A 21,403-nucleotide genomic window follows, 5' to 3' on the forward strand; every position below is an offset into this window, starting at 1 on the left:
CTGCCCAGTCACTCGTTGGCTCCCGTGTCCCAGAAATGAGCTGAGTAGGCCTGGATAGCTGTGCCTACCTGTCCTGGCTGAGCAAGAGGGCAGTCAGGGTGGAGACCACTGCACCCACACAGCCTGTGAGAGCCCACCAGGGGTTCTGGACCAGGAGCCCCACCACGATCAGGATGCCACTGATGGGGTTGCTGACGAACACCACTTGGGATATGCCCCGGAGAACCCAGCTGATGAACTGGAGTCCCACAGGCTTGTCTGAAAGAGATGACATGAGCAGAGCTGAGAATGCAAGATGAGCCATGCTCCCGTGCAATGCCAGGGCCCACCCTGAGCAAAACCGTCAACATCCCTGGAGGTGAAACCTACTTTTGCTGTTTCTTTAAGCCTTTTCTCTCTGAGCCCTTTGACCCTCCAGTGGCACCCAGATCCCTGAGCACATTGATTCTTTGTGCTCAACATAGCTCCTGCTGGTATCTAAGCTCCAGAAAGCATCTAAGGTACTTACCACACTTACATGGTCAGATGCTTAAGCCAAAGGAATGAGTTACCAATAGCAAAGTTTTAGCTTTAAGTAAGGAAATTCCAGGATGAAGCCAAAAAGCCTTCCTGTCATATGAGTTAGACTCTGGCTCTGACCACTGTTTCCATAAAAAGAGGTGTGAAGAGGGTTGCAGGTTAGAAGATTGCAAGTAGAAGACTGCAGAGTAAAGAAACAGACAAAAGGTTGGGAAATATAACTAAAGATAGAAGTAGAAGTAAACCATTTTCCCAAGTTCCACCCATCTCATCTCTACAAGAGTCGAAAGCATAAATACCTTTAAGCCATTCAGCGAATTCTTTCATGTCGCCGGTGACATAGCCAAGTGCCTTGGGGATGCATCTTCTGCCTCGAGATGGTGAAATCTGGTTTTCACTGTGGTCCAGTTTAACCATAGTGGGGAGATCCTCCATGGCAAGCTCTTCTTCTGTCTCCTTGGGGGAAGGACAGAACTCATGAATACCTCTCAGTGGGGATATTTATCGGCACCCGCTTTGGGCCAGTAGCCACAGAAGATGAGTTAAAAGGCATTCACCTGGACCAGGATGTCCCATGGGACAAAGAAAGCACCGTTTTCCTCCTAAAATCTCCCCATGGGAATTATAACCCAACCCCTACCCTGCCTTTGTCATCAATGCCCCTCATGCTACCATGAGAAGGTTCTGGCCCTGCACCCCTCCCCTTTATTAATGTTTAGCTATTTTGATTTTATTTGAAAGGCATAGTGACAGTGAGAGTGAATGAGCTGTCTTTCACTTCCCAAATGCTTGCAATAGTTGGAGTTGGGCCAGGCTGAAGCCAAGACTCATGAACTTCTTCTGAGTTTCCCACAGGGAAGGCAGGGGCCCATGTAGTTGAATCATCACCTGCTCCCTCCCAGGGTGTGTACCAGCAGAGGTGGGACTCAAATCCAGGTACTCTGATAGAGCACATGGGCATCCCGTGTGGTGACTTAATGGCTGCACTACAACAGCAGCCCTAGTTCTGGTCTTTTAATTTCCTAAGGATCAGTTTTTGTGGAACAAGCAATTGTTCCGCATCTACTTCCTGCATTCAAGGAGCTCTGTCTGGTTAGCAATTCTGAAAACTGTTGATTTCAACATAATGAGTCAGATAATAATATAGAAAGAGCTAAGATTAGGGTCTTCCACTTCATGCTGTCAATTCAAGAAGGAAGCCATCAGGTTACAAAATGGCCTGCTCCCTAATACGGACCGATCAGTCACTTTCCTTTATTTATTTATTTATTTTTATTTATTTTTTGACAGGCAGAGTGGACAGTGAGAGAGAGAGAGACAGAGAGAAAGGTCTTCCTTTGTCGTTGGTTCACTCTCCAATGGCCGCCACGGCCGGCGCGCTGTGGCCGGCGCACCGCGCTGATCAGATGGCAGGAGCCAGGTACTTATCCTGGTCTCCCATAGGGTGCAGGGCCCAAGTACTTGGGCCATCCTCCACTCCACTCCCTGGCCACAGCAGAGAGCTGGCCTGGAAGAGGAGCAACCGGGACAGAATCCGGCGCCCGGACCGGGACTAGAACCCGGTGTGCCTGCGTCGCAAGGTGGAGGATTAGCCTAGTGAGCCGCGGCGCTGGCTCAGTCACTTTCCAAGACAAGCAGCCTTGTCTTGGAAATTAAAAAAAAATGATGTAGAGTTTTGAAAGGGAGGTTCAAAAGGCAAGACATTTAAAAACCAGTCAGTGTGTGTTGACATAGTTTAAGGTACTTGCCCCTTCCAAGTTCAAGATTGCTTGAATTTAGTCTACACGCAACTGCCTCAGATATTTTTTACATTTGGAATTTATTATTTAAATATCTTAAAACAGGTAGGCATGATGTTTGACAAAAGGGAGGGAAACTGGGACAGGTGGATGTAGACAAAGCTGCCAAAGCCAGGGTTGTAACCTCAGGGTTGTATGGTGTAAGAATGTCCAGGGCGTGATACAGGTAAGCAGGTTCCAGGAAAACACCTAAGATATACCATGACTTGGGTTTACTACAGGACTGTGCATTTCTCATGGTAAAACGAGAGTTTCATGGTGCCGATGGCAGATACCAAAAATCCCAGTGACGTAATCCCAGAGGTAGGCAGAGGGGAAAAGACAACGGCCAGACCACCTGGAGTGTGCAGAAAAGCCCAGAGCACAGCCAGCTCTGTGGGAAGTGGGGGAACCCATCAGCCATCAGGCCCCAGAAGGTGTAACTGCGGAGTGTTGAAGCCACAGTCATAGAAGACAGGACCAAAGAGACACCCAAAGACCACACAGATAAACTAGCTCATCCTCTCCTCGTGGCCAGGCTGTGAACAAGGGGTCCTTGGGGCTGTTTTGGGCTTCATCTATGATAAATTGTTCCATTTACCATAGTCATCAAGTACCTATTAGCAGATAACATATTTCTTACTCTTTGTTTTAATCCTGATGCTAGTTTTGGCATCTGTTAATTCTAGCACAGAAATCAATGTAGGTAACTGATTTATTACTGAATAACAATTGCATTTCCGCTACATGACTTCACTGCCCAACTTGCCATCCTGCTTTTTTAAACAATGGGGAACCATTAATCACTGCCCAAAGTAGAAGCTGTTTATACAAAGCATTCCAGACCCGGGTCATTTTGTCTTGGCAGAACAATGTTAGAAGCCAACATGTGTGAGACTTCCAATGAATCTTTGCATTAAGATATTCTGAAATTGAAAACTGCTGGAAGTCAGGAACCAAACCAAGGCCATATGGAGCTCAGCTGGTTTCGTAGTTAAAGCTGTAAATTGTTCAGATAATTAAGCATTTACAAAGAGTTGCCTTTGATTTCATAAGCCAAGCAATAGCTATCATGTTTTTCCAGTTATCTTCCTCTTTAAATCTCAGGAGCTTGCTAAGCTCCTTCCTCAGCTACAATGGCCTGTTTTCAAAGCCACCCCAGCGTCTGAGAGGCATGGAGCTTCAGCCCAGCAACAAGCCCTGAGACAACCGCCTTGAATCTCTGGAGCTGAACGCAGCAGGTCTTAAACGTGGCAGGGTCCAGGGAAGACCTGAAAGTGGCACTTTCCATCAGCTACAGGAACAAACCCCAGAATAAACAAGGTCATGTTTGTATTTACTTTAGAGGGCTTTTAATACCCCACCACCTCAGAGATTCCAGAGACACAGATCCGAAACCCGATAATATAACTGGCTGGACGTGATCGAGAGCCTGAATGGCGTGAGTCCTCCGATGAGCCGCCCGAGGTTAGGTAAAGGTTAAACCGTCCGACTCCACAGCCCAGCCTAGAGAAGGCTGGTTGCAGCGTGCGTCTCCAACATGCACAGAGCGGGATGGGCTGGAGTGCTGGCAGGGCGCAGACAGGGTCTCCTCCTCGCTTGAGTAGAGAGCAGTTGCAGTTCCAGAGTCTCAGGAGCTATCGACTCTGCACTGCTGAGTTCGCATGGAGCCTCTGGGAGCCCCGATTACTTGCTCCAGAATGCAGGCATGAGACTGATGAGGAGAAATCAGTAACTTACACTTGGGGTTCACTCTAGTAGAATTTTATCCTGCTAGAGCATTTGCGTGTCTTCAGGGAGCTTCAAGAAGTCACACATCCTATGTGAGAAGGCAATGCAAGGCTGCTGCTGCTCAAGTCTCAATCCCGACCGAGTAGGCTATTGCATTTCAACTAAGAGAGGGCAAGGAAAGAAAAGGAACTCGAATAAAATAGAAGCAGGAGAAATCTAAAAAACCCCAGACTGTGTTTTCCCAGCCTTTCCAGGGGGTGTCAGAACTCCCCAGTTCAAAGTTCCAGACCCGAAACTAAGGTGACTGCCACGTGCCTCTGGCTCAGCCCGGGGCTGCGTGGCTCAGAAGAGCTTGCTGACTCTGCTCCCCAGGTCTGCTCCAAAAAGACACAGCAGAGCTTGCAGCAGGTACCCCAGTCTGTTGAGATGGAGGCTGCACAAAGGAGACGCACCCGGCCTTGGGGTGCATTTTCAGGCTCAAGCTTAGCCTGGAGATGAAGTCTCTGCACCTGGCCTCACCAACTTCACTTCCAAACAGGGTCTTCCAAAAAGGACCTCCACGGGTGTTACCAGAGCCACCAAAGATCACCCTTTATCCTTGCTTTTTCTCCATGCATAACGAAGGACGAAAATGTGTGACTCAGCAGGATGCATATCTTGGCTCCACTGAGCACGGGGAGGCAGGAGGGCACACAATGGGTTCCTGGAGAGGAAAGATGTGGCCCCACAAGTCCTTCCGCATGGGTGAAGAATTTGCAGGTGGAAGGGAGACAAGGAGTTGACTGCAGAAACGGAGTGCTCATCTTGCTGAAGCAAACAGAAAGCCGTGCTCAACCACCCTAGCAGAGCCCATTGCGTGGATTTCGTACTGCTCCGCTTGTTTCTGCACTGGAAGGAGGCTGGCTGGTCTGAGACTGGTTCTGGAGGGCCAGGATGTGGCTTTGAAAGTGAGGGGACAAACTGTAAGGGTTCCATGGGGACCAGCAGCACCGAGGCAACGGGTGGCCTCAGCTTGTTCCTTCTTAAAAGTGAGACGGAAGCATGGTGCAGGTTGTTTTCTATCGTGACAACAGCCATACCTGTTATGGTGCAGCAAAAGCCCAGCCCCAGAGATGGATAAATGGCTTTTCCCTGCTTGTATTTAAACATGAATTTAGGGGGCCAGTGCTGTGATGCAGCAGGTAAAGCCGCTGCCTACAGTGCCGGTGGGAGCCTTTAAATACTGAACAACATGTTGTTACTAACAAGTCTTAATTGGATATATTAAAGATAGCTGTTCTTTTTAAATAAATTTCCCATTTTAAAATGTCTTCCACTGCATCCAAGGATATCATTCTTCCTTAAGAAGTTCCAGAGAACGTATCTGTGGCATTTCTGTGTTTCTCTCCATTGTATTCATTTTTACTTTCTTATATTGGCTTGGTTTGAGACCTGAAAATGTTACCAGAGTGACTTGGAAAAATTCACAATTGTGGAAAATATTTCAGACATGTCTTAGGAAAAACATGAGTGTGTGTGTGATTGTGTCTGTGTGTGTGAGCAAACTGATGTGTCTGAGGGTTGCATAATAGTAAATATTTTTGTTTGGTAAAAAAACACCATGAAGAAACCCAAGGGTAGAACTCATATTAGGTTATCAAAAAAAAAAAAAAAAAAAAAAAAGAAAGAAAGAAAGAAAAAGAATGAAGAATGAGGGAAGAAAGGAAAGAAAAAGGCCAGTAGGGGCTGTCACTCTCTCCTTGTGTAGATGCCTGCCCGGAGCCCATCTTTCCCTTCACCAAAATCACACACAAATCAGAGAACACAACTTGAGCTCAACAATCACTCAGTGCATTTTTCAGAGCCAAGAGACCAATTTGAGAACAAGCTGGTCTGATTTTAGAGACCACATGGTTCAAGCCTTCAGAGGAAACAGAGGTTCCGAGTGGGGCCCCCGCAAGTTCCCCGGGCAAGCAGCCGGCAGAGGCAGCCCCTGCAGAACAGGTGAGCCCTGCTAGTTCTTTGTTTTCCAGTCTGGGGCCGGGAACGTTCCATCCAAGTCACAGTGAAGGCACAACTTCTATGTGCCAGGGTCTGTAGCAAGTGCCAGAGCTCAGTGAGGGAGGAGACACAGCCTCGCTTCACCATGGCTTTGGAACAACTGTAGGGTTGGGGTTGAACAACAGTAGTGGGCCCTACTGTCCCATTGCACCTGATGCACTGGCTGGAAGCAGTTGCTCTCTGATACACAAACATCTCCCTGTGCCTCCGAGGGAGCCTGCCTCTCCTGCCTGCATGCGTGCGCCTGTGCTGAACTTAACATCCCCTGGATATTCAGGAAGCTGCACCTGGAGAGCTTGGACTTGGCAATCACTTTGCAGACCATTACTGATTTTAGTACGAGGCGATATCAGGATGTCAATCAACTGATATGCCCTCTTTTTTTTGTAAGATTTTTATTTATTTGAAAGTCAGAGTTATACAGCGAGAGAGAGAGAGAGAGAGAGAGAAGTCTTCCATCCACTGATTCACTCCCCAAAAGGCCACAACGGCTGGGGCTGGGCCAGGCTGAAGCCAGGAGCCAGGAGCTTTTCCAGGTCTCCCATGTGGGTGCAGAGGCTCAATGACTTGACCATGCTTTGCTGCTTTCCCAGGCACATTAGCAGGGAGCTGGATGGGAAGTGGGGCAGCTGGTAGGTGACCTGATGCCCATATGGGATGCTGGTGCTGCAGACAATGGCTTAAACTGCTACACCATAGTGCTGGCCCCGATACGCCCTGGCAACACAAACTCATTCTCTTGTCAACACATATTAGAAATTTGTACAACTAGAGGGGCCTGAAAATATTCAATTTTCCATGCCTCAGGGATCAGTTTAAAAACAGCAGAGTTTTGGGTATGGATATGGAAGAAAGAGTTTGAACATGCAAGGAGACTCAGCACTGACATTTGTTCAGCATTTAGTCTTTATTTCAGAGGGGGGAGGATTGAGTTTAAATGCCAGGAGTTGCTCAATTTCCTTTAAAGGTGTAATCGGAGACGAGGAACATGCTGTCGGGTTTTCCTGCCTCCCAAGTGGAGCACTTCCCTGCATGGAACACACTGCCTCTAGAATCCACATGCTGGAAGGTGCAGCGGTGGGAGCTGCCCAGTTCCACTGACTAGTTCCCCCCGGGGGCCCCTCGGCGCCCTCCCTTGAACAAGACAGCACATGCAGAAAGGTCCATAATAAACCCAGGCTTCGGAAGGGCCATGCCCAGTTCCCCTGCTTTCCCCTTTGAGTCATACAGGTGCTTGTCTCCAGCCCAGCTGTCCCCAGGACGCAGCCTGGAACTTTAACAGCACTGAAGGGCTCAGAGCCATTCAGCTCATCCAATGGACACCCTGCCGAAACCCCCCCTTGCACCTCGGTTCAGGTACGGCTCCCACCTTGCTGCTGACATCAGGGGTCAAGCCATTGCTCCTAAGCTGCCAGAAAGGAGGCTGTGGCTGTGGGAAATTGCTCTGCAGTCTATCAGAACCAACCTGCTGCTTCTACACCTTCCCAACAACGTGAGAGCTCTTTGTCCATGAAAAAGAGAAAAAGGGACAAAGAGCAAAAATTAGGATGTAGAAGACAAGCCCCAAACAGAGCGATCCGTTGGAATTTCTTAGAAAAGAGGGCACTTACACTGCAGCTGGCTCCCCCCGGCAGAAGGCGGTGGCTGATACAGGCCTGCTGGGCTCTATGAGAAGGCGAGTGTCTCAGAAAAGATAGTGCCAGGGGCCGGCACCCAGCGGCTTTATACCCACAGCCCCACTCTGCACATCCGTGCACTTGGCTTTCTCCTCCCACTTCGGGCTCTGGTGCCAAAGCAATGCTGGGGAACTGGTCCCCTGGCTGCAGGACCTGCTGCCTCTCTCTCTCCTCTGTTCTTGATCAGGTGCCAAGTGCCTTGCCATCGTTTCCACGGCGTTGTGAGGTCTTTGGCCAGTGAGGATCCTACTCACAGTCATCTTTTCCTTGTCCACGCTGTTTCCTCCCGCCCCCTCCCTCACCCTGATGTGACTTTGGGAGATCTGTAACCAAAAGGGATCCACACGGTGTCACTCAGTAAAAGCCGCGGGTCAGGCAGAGTGGGAGCAGGTGAAGGCTCCTCAGGTGGAATTTTCTTGCACCAGACACAGTTTCTGCACAGGTGTGAGGCCTGAGGGAATGGTGGGAGGACAGGTGTCTACCAGCAGTTTTCTGTAAACCAGTCGCCCCCTTGCTCTTCTTTCCCTGGAATGTCTCTCTTCCCAGGTGAGAATCCCAGGACAGCCGCTCCTGCAAACAATGCATAGCAAGGGAACCTCACACTGAATTTGAAAATGCTCTTTCCCCATTCTTTGTCAATTTCAGTTTTTTGTGGCTTGTTCTGTTAGGGCATAAATCTAACTAATTCAGGTGCACGTCCGCAAACACAGAATTAAAAAAATAAAAAATCCCACAGCAAGCACGCAGATGGCATTGGTCCTCCTTTCAATACCACCCCCCCACCCCCCGACTTGCGGCTCCACCTCCTGGATGTGCGGCTCCACCCCCCCACCCCCCACCCCCCGCCCCGGGACATTCAGCTCCGCCCCACCCCCTGGACCTGTGGCTCTCCCTTATCGGCCTCCAGCCAGGCGGCAGGGAATTCGCGGGGCTCCACATCCTGGACGCTCGCCAGACCACGGCGGTCCTGGTTCCCTTGGGGCTCCGACCCTCAAGGTGGCTCGCAGGGTTCAGGCCCTGTGTGTCTGGGGCCTGGGAGGAAGTCCACGGGTCCAGGTTCATGATAGGGTTTGAGGTGCAGGCAAATCTCCCTCCAACATTTTTTCCTGGTCAAGTTAGGAGAAAATGAACTTCTAGGGATAGCATGAAGGAGGCAAATGAAATGCAAGCCAAGGGTGGGAGGGCCTGCTCTGGGGATGAAAGGAATTATGCTGGTGGATCATGATGAGTAATGCCACCCGGGGCTCCGAGTACTCTTCTGTCTGCTGGCTTGTACTAAGTGCTTTGCAGGCATTAACCTTGTAGCCATCACAAAGTTTCCTGGTTTTGTCCCTTACTAGCTGTGTGACTTTAGGTATGTTACTCACCCTCTCTGAATCTCAGATGCAACCCTGTGAATTGGGGTATTGTTTGCATTTTGCAGCCTTTGCAAGGTAGTACTGAAGATTGACATGGCCTGGCATGTGGAGTTGCCACCTTTCTGATGTCTGTCTCTCTCAGTCAGCATCTGTTTGCCCTGAGAAACCTTTCTTCCGGGCCTTGACCTCAGAAGGGGGAAGCAGGTAGGTGGCTAGTGCAGGACTTGCCATGTCCTCATGCTGAAGGTCCTTGGATGCCGGGGCCTGGGGCCACCTGGCTACTGTGGCTTTGGAGAGGACTCTGGGCTGGAGATCGGAGCTGAGCACCCAATACTGAGAGCGTATGCGCGTCCTCTACTCTCTTTTTATAAAAACATTTTTGTCCATTTATTTTATTTATTTGAGAGGCAAAGGGACAGAGAAACAGAAAGTCAAACAGAAGATCTCCTGTTTGCTGGTTTACAGCCCAAATGCCTGCGGTGGCCAGGGCTGGGCCAGACAGAAGCTGGGGGCTGGGAACTCAATCCAGGTCTCCCTGTGGGGGCGGGGGCCTCACTGCTTGAGCAGGGTGTGCATTAGCAGAGACTCAGGGGCAGGTGAACCAAGTGGCCTCTTAACTGCTGCGCCCAACACCTGCTTTTGGGCTTAGTATTTTTAAACAATCCTAACTGCACAGCCCAGTGCCTTTTTCTCGGTTCTTTTTCCAGTACCTTCTGGTGTCACTTGCTGAGTGCCAAGGCCATACCTTGTTCTTGTCATGCCTTTCCTGAATCTGTCCTGCCACATCTTATCTTTGTGTGAAGCCTCCTCCCCATCCCTTACTCAGTGATGACACCTTGCAGCTCCCAGTCTGGCAACAATCACAAGTGAACATACAAAGAGCCTCCCTCCTCTTTGACTTACTCCATGGAGTTTCTGCCCATAGGAAGTCCTTTCTCCCCCACACTCTGCCTAAATCCATTTGGATTTCCAAGTGGACTCTGGATGTAAAGTGATTTATGTCTAATTCCTCAATGGACACATAGTGCAGTCCCCCAGTTCTGCACCACTCTGGTCTTGTCTTTTATTTTCTGAAAATATTTCTTGCTGGAAGGTACTGAACATGAAGGTCAGAACCCAATAGCTCTCCTCATTCATCCTGGATGTCTTTCTTTCCAGAGAGATTTTGAGGAAGTTATCAAATGCATGTGAGAGGAAATAGGACTAGAGAGAGAAGTGAAGAAGATGAAAGAATACAGCTACAGAGAATGATGATTTTTTAAAAAATATTTATTTATTTATTTGAAAGGCAGAGTTACAGAAAGGCAGGGGGTGGGGAGAGAGAGAGAGAGAGAGAGAGAGAGAGAGAGTCAGACAGAGAGATCTTCCATCCACTGGTTCACTCCCAAATGGCTGCAATGGCTGGAGCTGCGCCAATCTGAATCCAGGAGCCAGGAGCTTCTTCCAGGTTTCCCATGCAGATGCAGGGGCACAAGGACTTGAGTCATTTTCTACTGCTTTCCCAGGCCACAGCAGAGAACTGGATTGGATGTGAAGCAGCCAGGACTCGAACTGGCGCCCAAATGGGATGCTGGCACTGCAGGCAACAGCTTTACCTGCTATGCCACAGTGCTGGCCAGAGAATGACAATTCTAATATTTGTCCTAGAATGTTTTGCATTTGTAGATCTTTCTAAATATGTGTTCTTTGCCTCAGATGTTATGACAGCACTTTAGCTTTGATTACTGCTCAGTATTGTTCCATTTGTAGGCAGTTTAACCTTATGAATAATTTGCAAGCATGTGTGACTAGGCAGCGCTCGCACTCAGGAATTCTGTGAGAGAATGCCAAGGAGGCCTCTTCTGCAGCCTGGGCACGGCTTTTCTGAGTGGAAGAGAGAGTGCGAGAGGAAGAGCTTTCTCATGCTTCCCACCCCTGCCCCCAGGAAGAGACCAGCACCGACCACAGCCTGGAACAGAGCATTCTCCTGCAATGTGTTCGGAGTCCACGGACAATTTGGTTTGGTAAACAAACAGGCGCCAGATGAGAGTCCAAACTCCCACTGACCCAGGACGCTCCGGGAGATGGGTACCCTGTGCGTTAAGCATGTCATAGACGTGAAGCTGCGGGACAAGCAGGTGTAGTGCACGAATCTCACGGCAGCCTTGACTGCCTGCTTCTTGCCGGGGAAGTGTGGGGCTGGAGGACGGCACGAGACACAATGCACCTGCGTTTTGAGCCCTTCAGTGCAGTCCAGGAGTGAGTCCAGGGGCTCAGCAGCTGGGAGCACCAAACAGAGGCTCTTCCTCCTGCCCAAAGCAGAAGGGCAGGGGGATCTCTACCCCCAACGACCGCCTTCATCAGGTGCCCACATGCATCACCTTTTCAGCTTTGAAATAAAAGCCAGGCCAGTGTGAGGCTCATGATGGGGATCTTGATGTCCTTGGCCAGTGCCTAAGTGTGTTCGTGTTGTGCCTTACACAGATGCACCATGTCTGAGGGATCACCCTTAACATTCCAGACATCGATGCATTTATCACAGTGCAATTCCTGCAGATGGCACTGAAATATCTTGGGAAGAGGGTGCTTGCACAGAGGGGCTGTACTGGCTTACAATGTCCTGGGCTGCCTTTTTTTTTTTCTCTTGTGTTAAAAAAAATTGTTTCTCGGGGCTGGTGCTGTGGCACAGCAGGTTAACTCCCTGGCCTGAAGTGCCGACATCCCATATGGGCACCAGTTCAAGACCTGGCTGCTCCACTTCCCATCCAGCTCTCTGCTATGTCCTGGGAAAGCAGTGGAAGATGGCCCAAGTCCTTGGAACCCTGAACCCATGTGGGAGACCCGGAAGAAGCTCCTGGCTCCTGGCTTTGGATAGGCGCAGCTCTAGCCATTGCGGCCAATTGGGGAGTGAACCAGTGGATAGAAGAGCGCTCTCTCTCTCTCTCTCTCTCTCCCTCCCTCTCTGCCTTTCCTTCTCTGTGTAACTCTGACTTTCAAATAAATAAATCTTAAAAAAGAAAAAAAGAAAAAAAAACTGTTTCTCAATGAGGAGCAAAAGGGATAGAGTTGGGAGAAGAGGAGAATCATCTCAATCTCTTTGGGTTATGGTAAGAAAGGGATTAAAGTGTTGGGGAAAATGAGGGAGGGAGACTAGCATGGCCACATTGCCCTGGGCCCTCTCCCAAGGGTAACTCAGCTTATTGGATTGCTTCCTTACTGCAAAACATATTATGATATTGGCTGCAAGCTTAGAAGGCTGAGCTTTATGATTGGGCCAAGGAAAACAGAAAAGATGTAGTGGCCTGGCATTGCCATTGCTGGTGGGGCTCTTTGGGCACCAGGGGCCCACTGGGATACCAGCAATGTGTTAAAATGAGGCTGCTCTCTGGAGCTGGGGCAGCAGCAAGGGGTGGGTTGGGGTGGGAGTCGGGGTGGCAGCCGCTCAGTCTCCTGACAGTTGTCCAAACTGGAGGCTTGCTATCTGCTGCCTGCACAGTTTTGTCAGCTCAGTCTAATTTAAAGGGCTCTTAACGGTGTTTAGCAATGCTCCATCACCATTCTCCTGTCTTATGCCAGCTGGCAGCCAAGAGCTAGAGAGGGATTCAGGCTCCTGGCGCTCCCCACTCCTCCAGTCCCCCCTTGGCTCCTCTTTCCTTACTGTTGGCATCTCCTGAGGTTGGGGTTAAGGCCAAAGGCAGGAGGAACTTAGGGCAAACTGTTCAGGGATCTGTCCCAGTGGCTGGCTTGAAACCAAGCCATATTGCACCCTTAACTTCTTGAGCTGATAAGTTGAGGGCCTAGGATTTAACTGACCACAGATTCCTAGCAGAGCCTTGGCAACCCTCACCATAATAGCACTGATCTAAGACACAAGTTGTGCAGGGAAACCACAACACACACAAGAGAGTTCCTAGGCATCTCTGACAATGGCATCTTGTTCTTAAAGAATAAACTTGACTCTGCTTTATTCAAAACCTAAATTGAACCCAGTGAAGAAGCTTTTGAGATTATTTTTTGATGCAATGTCTCTTAGGAAAACATAATAAAAACCAACTAGGCATTCTAATACCACTGTCCTTTCTATATAACTGGTGAAAATACAAAAATTTCAGCTTCTCATTTAAAATTCAGATATACAAGTGGCAACACAACTAGAAGAAGGGTTATCCATGCATTGCAAGCCCTTGTGTTTTTTAGTAAGAGGGGGTAATTCTCAACACTGTTGTAATTCTAGGAGAGTGCTCATGTTGATTTTTTTTTCCAGGAGTGAGAAAAAGGCAAATAGAACTCAGCTTCCTGGGACCTGAGGTGACTTCTCCCAGCTGAGTTCTGGGTTGTGGAGAAATAGGAATGTGGGAAGAAGTAGGAGAGGACAGATTTCCCACTGCTTCGTCCCAACCTGCACTCTTTTCCTCACTCCGCAGAGGCTGTTGTTAATTTTCTCCCAACTCCTGGAAAAAGGGACATATTTAAAGGGGTGGGGGCTGATATTTGGTCATTTCATGTGGCCTGTGATATTGAGATGTGTCAGTGTGAGTGAGGTCAAAGAGTTTACCCCTGGCTAGTCCATTAGCTCTCTAGCCCCCAAATCCATGACACACTGAGCCATCAGCCACCCGTCCCCAGTGTGCCAGGTGAGATCATAAGGTGGCCAAGAGAGCACAGATGGGTGAGAAAAGTCCTTTTTCTATACAGAAGAACACCTAAGATGTGGCTCAGGAGATGTCATCTTGGAAGTAAGACAAAGGACTGTGGTCTCCTAATGAAACCCACACAGACAGGCCCAATGAATTAAATATTGTTGAGGGAAGAAACATGATCAGAAAAACGACATCTGTTGTTGCTTGGATGTGATATGTCCTTCTAAGCTTCTCATGGCTTGGTCCCCAGAGTGACAATGTTAAGAGGTGGTGGAATCTTTAGGAAGTTGGGGATCCAGTGGGAGGTGGTTTGGTTCCTGGGGTGACTGCTCTCAGAAGGGATTAATGTAGTTATCATGGGCCTCAGTTGGTTTCATGAAAGTGAGTTGCTATAAAAGAGTGAGCCTGACCCCCCCCACTCCCCACTTCCTGTCTCACCAGCTGGCTCCTCTCTCGGGTGCTCCCACATTGTGGTGCCATCTACCACGAGGCAATCAATGGGGCTACGCGAACTTGACCTTCCAGCCTCCAAAGCTATGAGCTAAATAAACCTCCTTTCTTTATAAAGTACACACACAGCCTCAGGAATTTTGTGGTAGTAATGGAAAACTGACTAATACAGTTGTCCTGTGTAGCTTTTGCCGCTCAGCATCACCTAGAACTTTGGCTCCTTCCGACTCAGAGTTTTGCAGGATCACTTGACTGCCATAGAAGCGGACAACCGATTGCTCAATAGCTTCTTTTTTTTTTTTTTTTTTTTTTTTTTTTTTTTTTTTTTTTTTTGACAGGCAGAGTGGACAGTGAGAGAGAGAGAGACAGAGAGAAAGGTCTTCCTTTGCCGTTGGTTCACCCTCCAATGGCCGCCGCGGCCGGCGCGCTGTGGCCGGCGCACTGCGCTGATCCGATGGCAGGAGCCAGGTACTTATCCTGGTCTCCCATGGGGTGCAGGGCCCAAGCACCTGGGCCATCCTCCACTGCACTCCCTGGCCACAGCAGAGAGCTGGCCTGGAAGAGGGGCAACCGGGACAGAATCTGGCTCCCCGACCGGGACTAGAACCCAGTGTGCCGGCGCCGCAAGGTGGAGGATTAGCCTAGTGAGCCGCGACGCCAGCTTAAATAGCTTCTTATCCCCCACACTGGAAAGAGAGAAACTTGCCTTAAATGAGTACTTGGGACAGCATTGAAGGGTGAAGAAAAGTTATTCATGGGCAGCCTGGTGCAGTGTTGCGTCATGCTTTTGGGTTTAATGTCCTTGACTGTGGTTAATGTTCTTAAGTCCCATCACTTAAGGAGCGGCCTACAGACCACCAGCATGGACATCTGCTGACCTTGTTCAGAAGTGAGGAGTCACAGCCCTGCCCAGGGCTTCTGTATGTGAACCTGAATTTTAGCCAGATCCCCAGGGCTGGTGTGCACATCACAGTTGGAAAGCGCTGCTCTAGAGCATCCTTGACCTGACACTTGCTGAAAAGGGATGAATTCAGGCCCTGGAGTGGTGACAGCTTACAGATTCCAACGTCTTTGCTGGAGATGCCATGGTGACCCCAAGTGAGTCACGGTTGTAGTCCAGCCAGAAGCATGGAACACGCTGCCACATGCTGGGCCGTGTCTGCCCAACATCCCATTAGAGTACATTAGGCCTCGCCCTCTTCCTGGTGTGGTTGCTTCACACAGGTCATCAGTCACCATGAGAGATTGTCATAGGTCACAGGAGGAGGATGCTTGTACGTGTAGGGACAGGTCTTTCAGCCAAGGCAGCCTGACAGTGCTCCCATGGTCCAGACAGAGGCCTCTGCGCCTGGCCACCCACAGGACTGACACCTCCTGCCCTTCAGGAGAACCCAGGGTCTCAGGGATCTATCCTAAATATTTTTCTGATGTCCCTCCATACCTCCTAGATCTTCGTTCTGCATCTTGGATTCCTTGACAATTTTTTAAAAAGATTTACTTATTTATTTGAAAGGCAGTGAGAGAGAGAGAGAGAGAGAGAGAGAGAGAGAGAGAGGGAAATCTTCCATCTGCAGGTTCACTACCCAGATGGTCACAATGGCCAGGGATAGGCCAGGCCAAAGCCAGGAACTAGAAGCTTCATCTGGGTCTCTCACATGGGTGGCAAGATCCCAAGCAATTGGGCCATATTCTGCCACTTTTCCCAAGCCACAAGCAGCGAGCTGGATGGGAAGTGGAGCAGCCAGGACTCAAACTAGTGCCCATATAGGATGCTGGCATCACAGGCAGTGGCCTTACCTGCTACATCACAACACCAGCCTCTTCCTTGACCTTTTAAACCTAGGACCCCTTCAAAGACTCCCTCCTACCATATCCCAGTTTATAACTTCTTTGGCCCAGAGTCCCCCAAAACTATGGAGCTGTTCTTTCCACAGCTCATACCACAATAAACATGTTAAGAACATTGTTCCAAGCTCTACCTGCCTTCCCATTTACTATCACTCCAAGCTAAAGGCAAAGGTGGACCTGTGCTTCCCATTAGGGGCCACTGGGAAAGGGGAAGCTTCAGGCTCTGGCGTGCATCTCCCAGAGTATTTCTCTTGCCTCTCACTGTGCTTGTCACTGCTTGCAGTACATAATTGGAGAGTCTTTGCTTTACTGAGAATGCCCACTAGTCTGGAAGCTTCCTGAAGGTGGAATCTAGGCTAGTCTCGTTCACTGCTCTAGCCCCAGCTTCAGGCTCACTCTGTGGCTTGTGGTGATTCTCAGGAGTTATTTGTTGAGTCTATAGTTGAATAACTTGGAGTCTTGCAGGGACAAGCTCTTCCACAGAGTCAGGAGTGTGTGTCATTGGGGTGGCAAGGAGGTGGCGGGGTAGGTTTCCCCCAGATATAGCCCTCAGGGAGGGTCCAGCATTATAATGTGGACATGCAGTCAAAGTGGCCATGCCCCTGCCATGTGGGGCACCTGCAGATGGCCCTTGCTCATTTGCTTTTGCTGTAGGATAACCAATCCAGTCACCAAGCACCCAGCACACCAGCCTTGCACATGTACACCAAGGTGAGAGGTTTTCTCTTACCTCTAGAACTTTCCTGAAATTGGGGAGGGCTGAGCCCCCTGCAGCAATTGTATAGACTGGCCAGTTCTGGGGATGCATGAGCCATCCTGAGGGTGGCAAGCAAAAAGGAATCCTAAATCCCCAGGGCTTCCTTGGTGGAGATCAATGTGGATAACACAGGGTGGTTCCAACCCCTGCTTGCCGGACCCTGGCTCAACCAAGCTCAAGAGGCCTGGGGTTCCAAGCATTGGGTGTGGGGCATGGCTGGTGTGTCCGTCTTCTACATCCGGGTCATAGGCTGTAGGCGTGTGATGCCTTGGGCAGTTCTCTGCCCTCCTACTACCCAGGACTCAGCATTTTTCCTCAGGCCACGGGCCACAGCCCTTTCCAGCTAGCCACCATTTTCCAGTCCTCTGTGCACCCAGGTGAGTCTATAGGATGCTAGGAACCGGCATGAGGTATCAGAGAATTCTCACATTCTACGGCAGCAGCAAGATTCAGGAATGACTGATGTCAGCGTCAGGGCCGTATATGATCAGTGGTTATGCTGTGGGAAGAATTGTGCTTTATCCTTAGCACAAAAGAGATTCATAATATCCTCAGCCCAAGAGGCACAGGTGCTTCCCTTGCAGCAAGGGACTGGTGCCTGTCCAGTTTAATAAAGAATCGTCAGATTTTAAGGCTTGCCTAAGTGACACCAGGTGATGTACAATTAATGCTAAATTGCAGACTTCAGTGTTCTGAGGGTTTGGATAATATCCGCCGTGTCTAGAGAAGCTGGAGCCAGCCTTACTGCAGAAGGCTCTTCCCATTTGAGCAGCATTTGGTGAATACAGAAAAAGGGGGAACAGCCTCCCAGGCGGAGATCTGTGTATCCACTGAGAGCAGTGGGGCCCGTGTGCGGTGCCTTGTCCTCAGACTGAGGGCGTTTGCTGTGAGTCATGGCCCACAAATGCAGCCCCAGCTTGTGACCACGAGGAAAGCCATGCTTCTTCATGTTCGTGGAAGGCACCAGAACTGAGGGTGCACTCTGACCGTCACCTCCTCCGGGGATGCCATGACCAGGCATTGAGCCCCTGCTGCCTGTACCTGGGTGAGGAACAGACCTCACCCTACAGATGCAATATGACCTCTAGAAACCCCAAGTTCCATCATATGGACTCTGTAAACTAGAAGGTACTGGGTCCCTTGTACAAGATACACATTCAAGTGATAACCATGCAGCATATCCGTTGCCCCTGGCAGGGGACTTCTGGGTGCTGATGGTGTTCTGTTGGCTGAGCTGGGGGCTGGCCCCCTGGGTGTCCTTTGTGATAAGTAGTAAGCTGTCCACCTGTGATCCGGACGCTGTCCTGTAAGTCTACTACACTTCATGAAGACGCTAAGTGGGGCAAAGGCCGCCGGGAGCTGAATCTGAGAAGTCTAGACCGACAGGAGGAAATGCCCTGGAAGTGAATGCTGATGTGGGGCCAGGGGATTCCGGTCTGGGTAGAACTCAGGGCTGGAGACGTTGACCTTGGGGGTCAATTACGCGGAAGCAACAGGGAGGGTGAGCCCAGGGTGTGTCTCTCCCGGGACTCTGGGGAGCCGACAGAACCAGTTAGCAGGGGGAGGATCCTCGCCAGGGGCCCTCTACTTGGCCCCGCCAGCCACTGGCTTATCCCAAGAATGCATTCTGATGGCGTGGGGGCCGACGCTCCTTCACACCTTCAGGTGCCATCGTCGTCCTTTGCAGAGCTGAGGAACCAGAGGCTTGGTGGAGTGCACCAGGGCTGTGAATGGGGGCGCCCAGCCAAGGCTTCCTTCTCCAGGCCCCCGCACTCCCAGCCCTGCCGACCTGCCTCGGAGGGCAGCCCGAAGGGCACGGCACTGCCCCTCGGGACACAGGGGCTTCTCCAGATAAAGGAGGAGTGTGCTGGAATGGGCGTGCGCACACGGCGGCGACGCGGGTTTGCTGTTGCTGTCGCACTGCCTCCCGTGCGGCTGCAGGGCTTGTGCTCTTCCTGTCCGCATGGCAGGGCTGGAGGTCAGGGTGCCATCCCAGACTCCGGCATGCTGCGGGGCGGGGGCGGGGCGGGGTGATGCGCCAGGAGCAGGACCAGTGCATTTCCCCTAATGGAAAATACCAGGGCAGGGGGGAAGCCTCAGGCACGTGTGGAAACGCAGAAGGAAAATTACTACCAAGGGGTCACCCCTCCCCCCGCCACGCCGAGCGAGGACCCCACCGGGAACTCCTCACCGTCGCTCAGGGAAGGGCAGGCAGGGCACTGTAGCTGCTTGGGCCGGTGGGAGAAGTTCTGCGTTTGCTCTCTGCCTCCTCCGTGGGCTGCTGCCCCACCCTCCCTCCTTAACGCTCCTTGCTCTCGCCTGGGACATCACACAGGGTGTCTGCTCTCACAGGGGCAGGGTCCTGGGACAAGCTGGCCCTATTCCTACCCAGCTGCCTTTGCTTTTGCTGTTCCTTCTTGAAAGATGCACTTGGGAGCGGGAGAGTTGAAATCCTAGTTCCGAGTGTAAGAACGTGTCAATTTGAGACAAGTCTTGTGCTCTGTCCTTGGCTTGCCTTTCTGTAAAATGGGCATAGCCCTTTCAGTGTTGTCACAGAATGGCATATATGACATCCCTAGTGGAGAGGACGGCACAGAGTTGGCGAGTAACCAATTACAGTTGCTCTCTATCTCCCTTTCTGCCTGTGAGTCCACATCGTGTTCTCCAAACGCTGCTATGATTTCACTCAATTGGACAGTGCACCTGCCTCCCTCTGAGGCCCAGGCGTGTCCACTGTGGGGCCCCGGCCAGCCCAGGGCTTGGGTTTTGCTTTGGAAAAGGAACAAGCACAGTGCCTTCGGATCCTCAGAGGCCTTTTGGCTTCTGTAGGGTCTAACGTGTTTTGGGAAGGCTAGTAACTGCACGTGTACTTGAAGTCCGGTGGTGCTTGGATTCTGCAGGAAGCTCCACTTGGCCTTGAGAACCAGAGCAGAGCTCACAGAAGACACTCGTGGCATTCGAACTGGGTGCTGCAGACTGAAAGGAGTGTTTCTGGTGGAAAATGGAAGAAAGAGATAGACAAGAATAGCATGAAACAAAGCAGAAAGCCGGTGCCCTGGCTCTGAGGCTCTGCTGAAAGGGAGAATAAGGAGAGCAGCGGACGGATGGTGAAGCCCCGTGGCTGGGAAGCTCAGGAGTTAGGGCTTTGTCCTTGGAAGGATGCTAAGGAGGAGTCCGTTGCCACCTCAATCACTACCAAGTCTACCGCCACCAAGTTCACCCCCATCATCCCTCCCCCCTCCCTTCCACCATCATTCTGTGTTACGAGAATTGTCTCTCCGGAGTGAATTATCATCATGACAATTAAAGCATAATTAAGTAGGGAAAAACATTTAAAGCACACCTAGTTTTTATTTTTTTAAAGATTCATTTATTTATTTGAAAGTCAGAGTTACACAGAAAGAAGGAGAGAAGGGGGAGGGGGAGGGGGAGAGAGAGAAAGAGAGAGAGAGAGAGGGTCTTCCATCCACTCGTTCACTCCCCAATTGGCTGCAACAGCCGGAGCTGCACCGATCCAAAGCCAGGAGCCAGGAGCTTCCTCTGGATCTCCCACACGGACGCAGGGGTCCAAGGAGTTAGACCAGTGACCACTGCTTCCAGTGGTCACAGCAGAGAGCTGGTACGGAAGTGGTGCAGCCGGCACTTGGACTCAAACCGGCGTTCATATGAGATGCTGACACAGCAGGTAGCCTTTACCCGCTATGCCACAGCACTGGCCCCCATCACAACTAGTTGTTAAATAACTAGCACAGTCCAGAGAGAGCTGAGGGAAGCATGTGAGGCACAGGGCTGAACTGATCAGCCTGAGCAAGACACCTGCCTTCTACCCGGTGCTCTTCAGCTCACTGACGGCACCATGAGTGGAGCTGCAAGCCGCACTTCAAGGTCAGGACCCCAAGTCACAGAGGCTATGGAAAATTTTCTGAGTATAATGCAAGAAAGACAGCCATGACTGAAATTAGATTTGTTAGCAATTTCTTCACAAAAAACCTGAAAATACCACTCAACTTGCAAGCAGTGCCAATCAGTGCCTTATGGTGGATTGGTAGCCAGGAGCTAACTAAACCTTACCTCCCTTATCTCATTTAATAGTGAAAAGACCTCCAATTACAGATCCATATTAACTCTTGGTTCAGATGAGAAGCTCAGACTAGGAGGCATTCTCAGGTTCCCCAGGCCTCACAGCTTACAAGTGCTTTTCTTAGCAGATGTGTGCTCTTACGCACTGTAATGTCCTCGATCAGGGACAGATGGGGAGAGCAGGTGCTGAGCTGGCCAAACCTGTATACGGGAGCGCTGACTGCTAGAGAAACCTTGGACGGCTTTTGGAGGTGCTTTGGCGCCCTCTTGTGCCCATTTTTAGGTGTCACAAGCCAGGGCTCAGCGTGCCTGCGTTCAGCAATCAAGGTGAACTCGGGATGAACAAAGAGGAAATGGGCCAAGAAGTGGGCGGTGCTGCTGGGGAGGGGAAGAGAGTTCCGGAAGAGCTGTCTTGGTCTTGGACACTGCTTATCTTGTTTCTCATCTCTCTATGGGTGGCCACGCTCTTTCTTAATTCAGGGGTGAGTGTGGTTCTCATACTTTGGCGTGCACAGGAGTCGCAGGCGAGCTTGAGGGTACAAAGCCT

The 21,403-nt window shown here is 50.5% G+C and overlaps 1 protein-coding gene across 2 annotated transcripts in view; it reads right to left on the reverse strand.

Moving 5' to 3' along the window:
• The window catches only part of SLC14A1 (solute carrier family 14 member 1 (Kidd blood group)), a 29,521-nt gene extending 21,734 nt beyond the window's left edge, over positions 1-7,787 (reverse strand). Inside the window, exons 1-4 of one of the 2 annotated variants that reach the window (XM_017344141.3) lie at positions 7,679-7,749; positions 4,038-4,189; positions 819-975; positions 69-258 (exon numbers count right to left, since the gene is read on the reverse strand). In XM_017344141.3, the coding sequence (XP_017199630.1) occupies positions 69-258; positions 819-954 (326 nt within the window). In that variant the 5' untranslated portion in view covers positions 955-975; positions 4,038-4,189; positions 7,679-7,749. Of the gene's footprint in view, positions 1-68; positions 259-818; positions 976-4,037; positions 4,190-7,678 lie in introns of both variants that reach the window. The other variant, XM_008261252.4, reaches the window with a different exon arrangement.
• Between the last annotated feature and the right edge of the window lie 13,616 nt (positions 7,788-21,403).

This window comes from Oryctolagus cuniculus, chromosome 10, assembly GCF_964237555.1.
Source record: "Oryctolagus cuniculus chromosome 10, mOryCun1.1, whole genome shotgun sequence".
NCBI classification, from domain to species: domain Eukaryota; kingdom Metazoa; phylum Chordata; class Mammalia; order Lagomorpha; family Leporidae; genus Oryctolagus; species Oryctolagus cuniculus.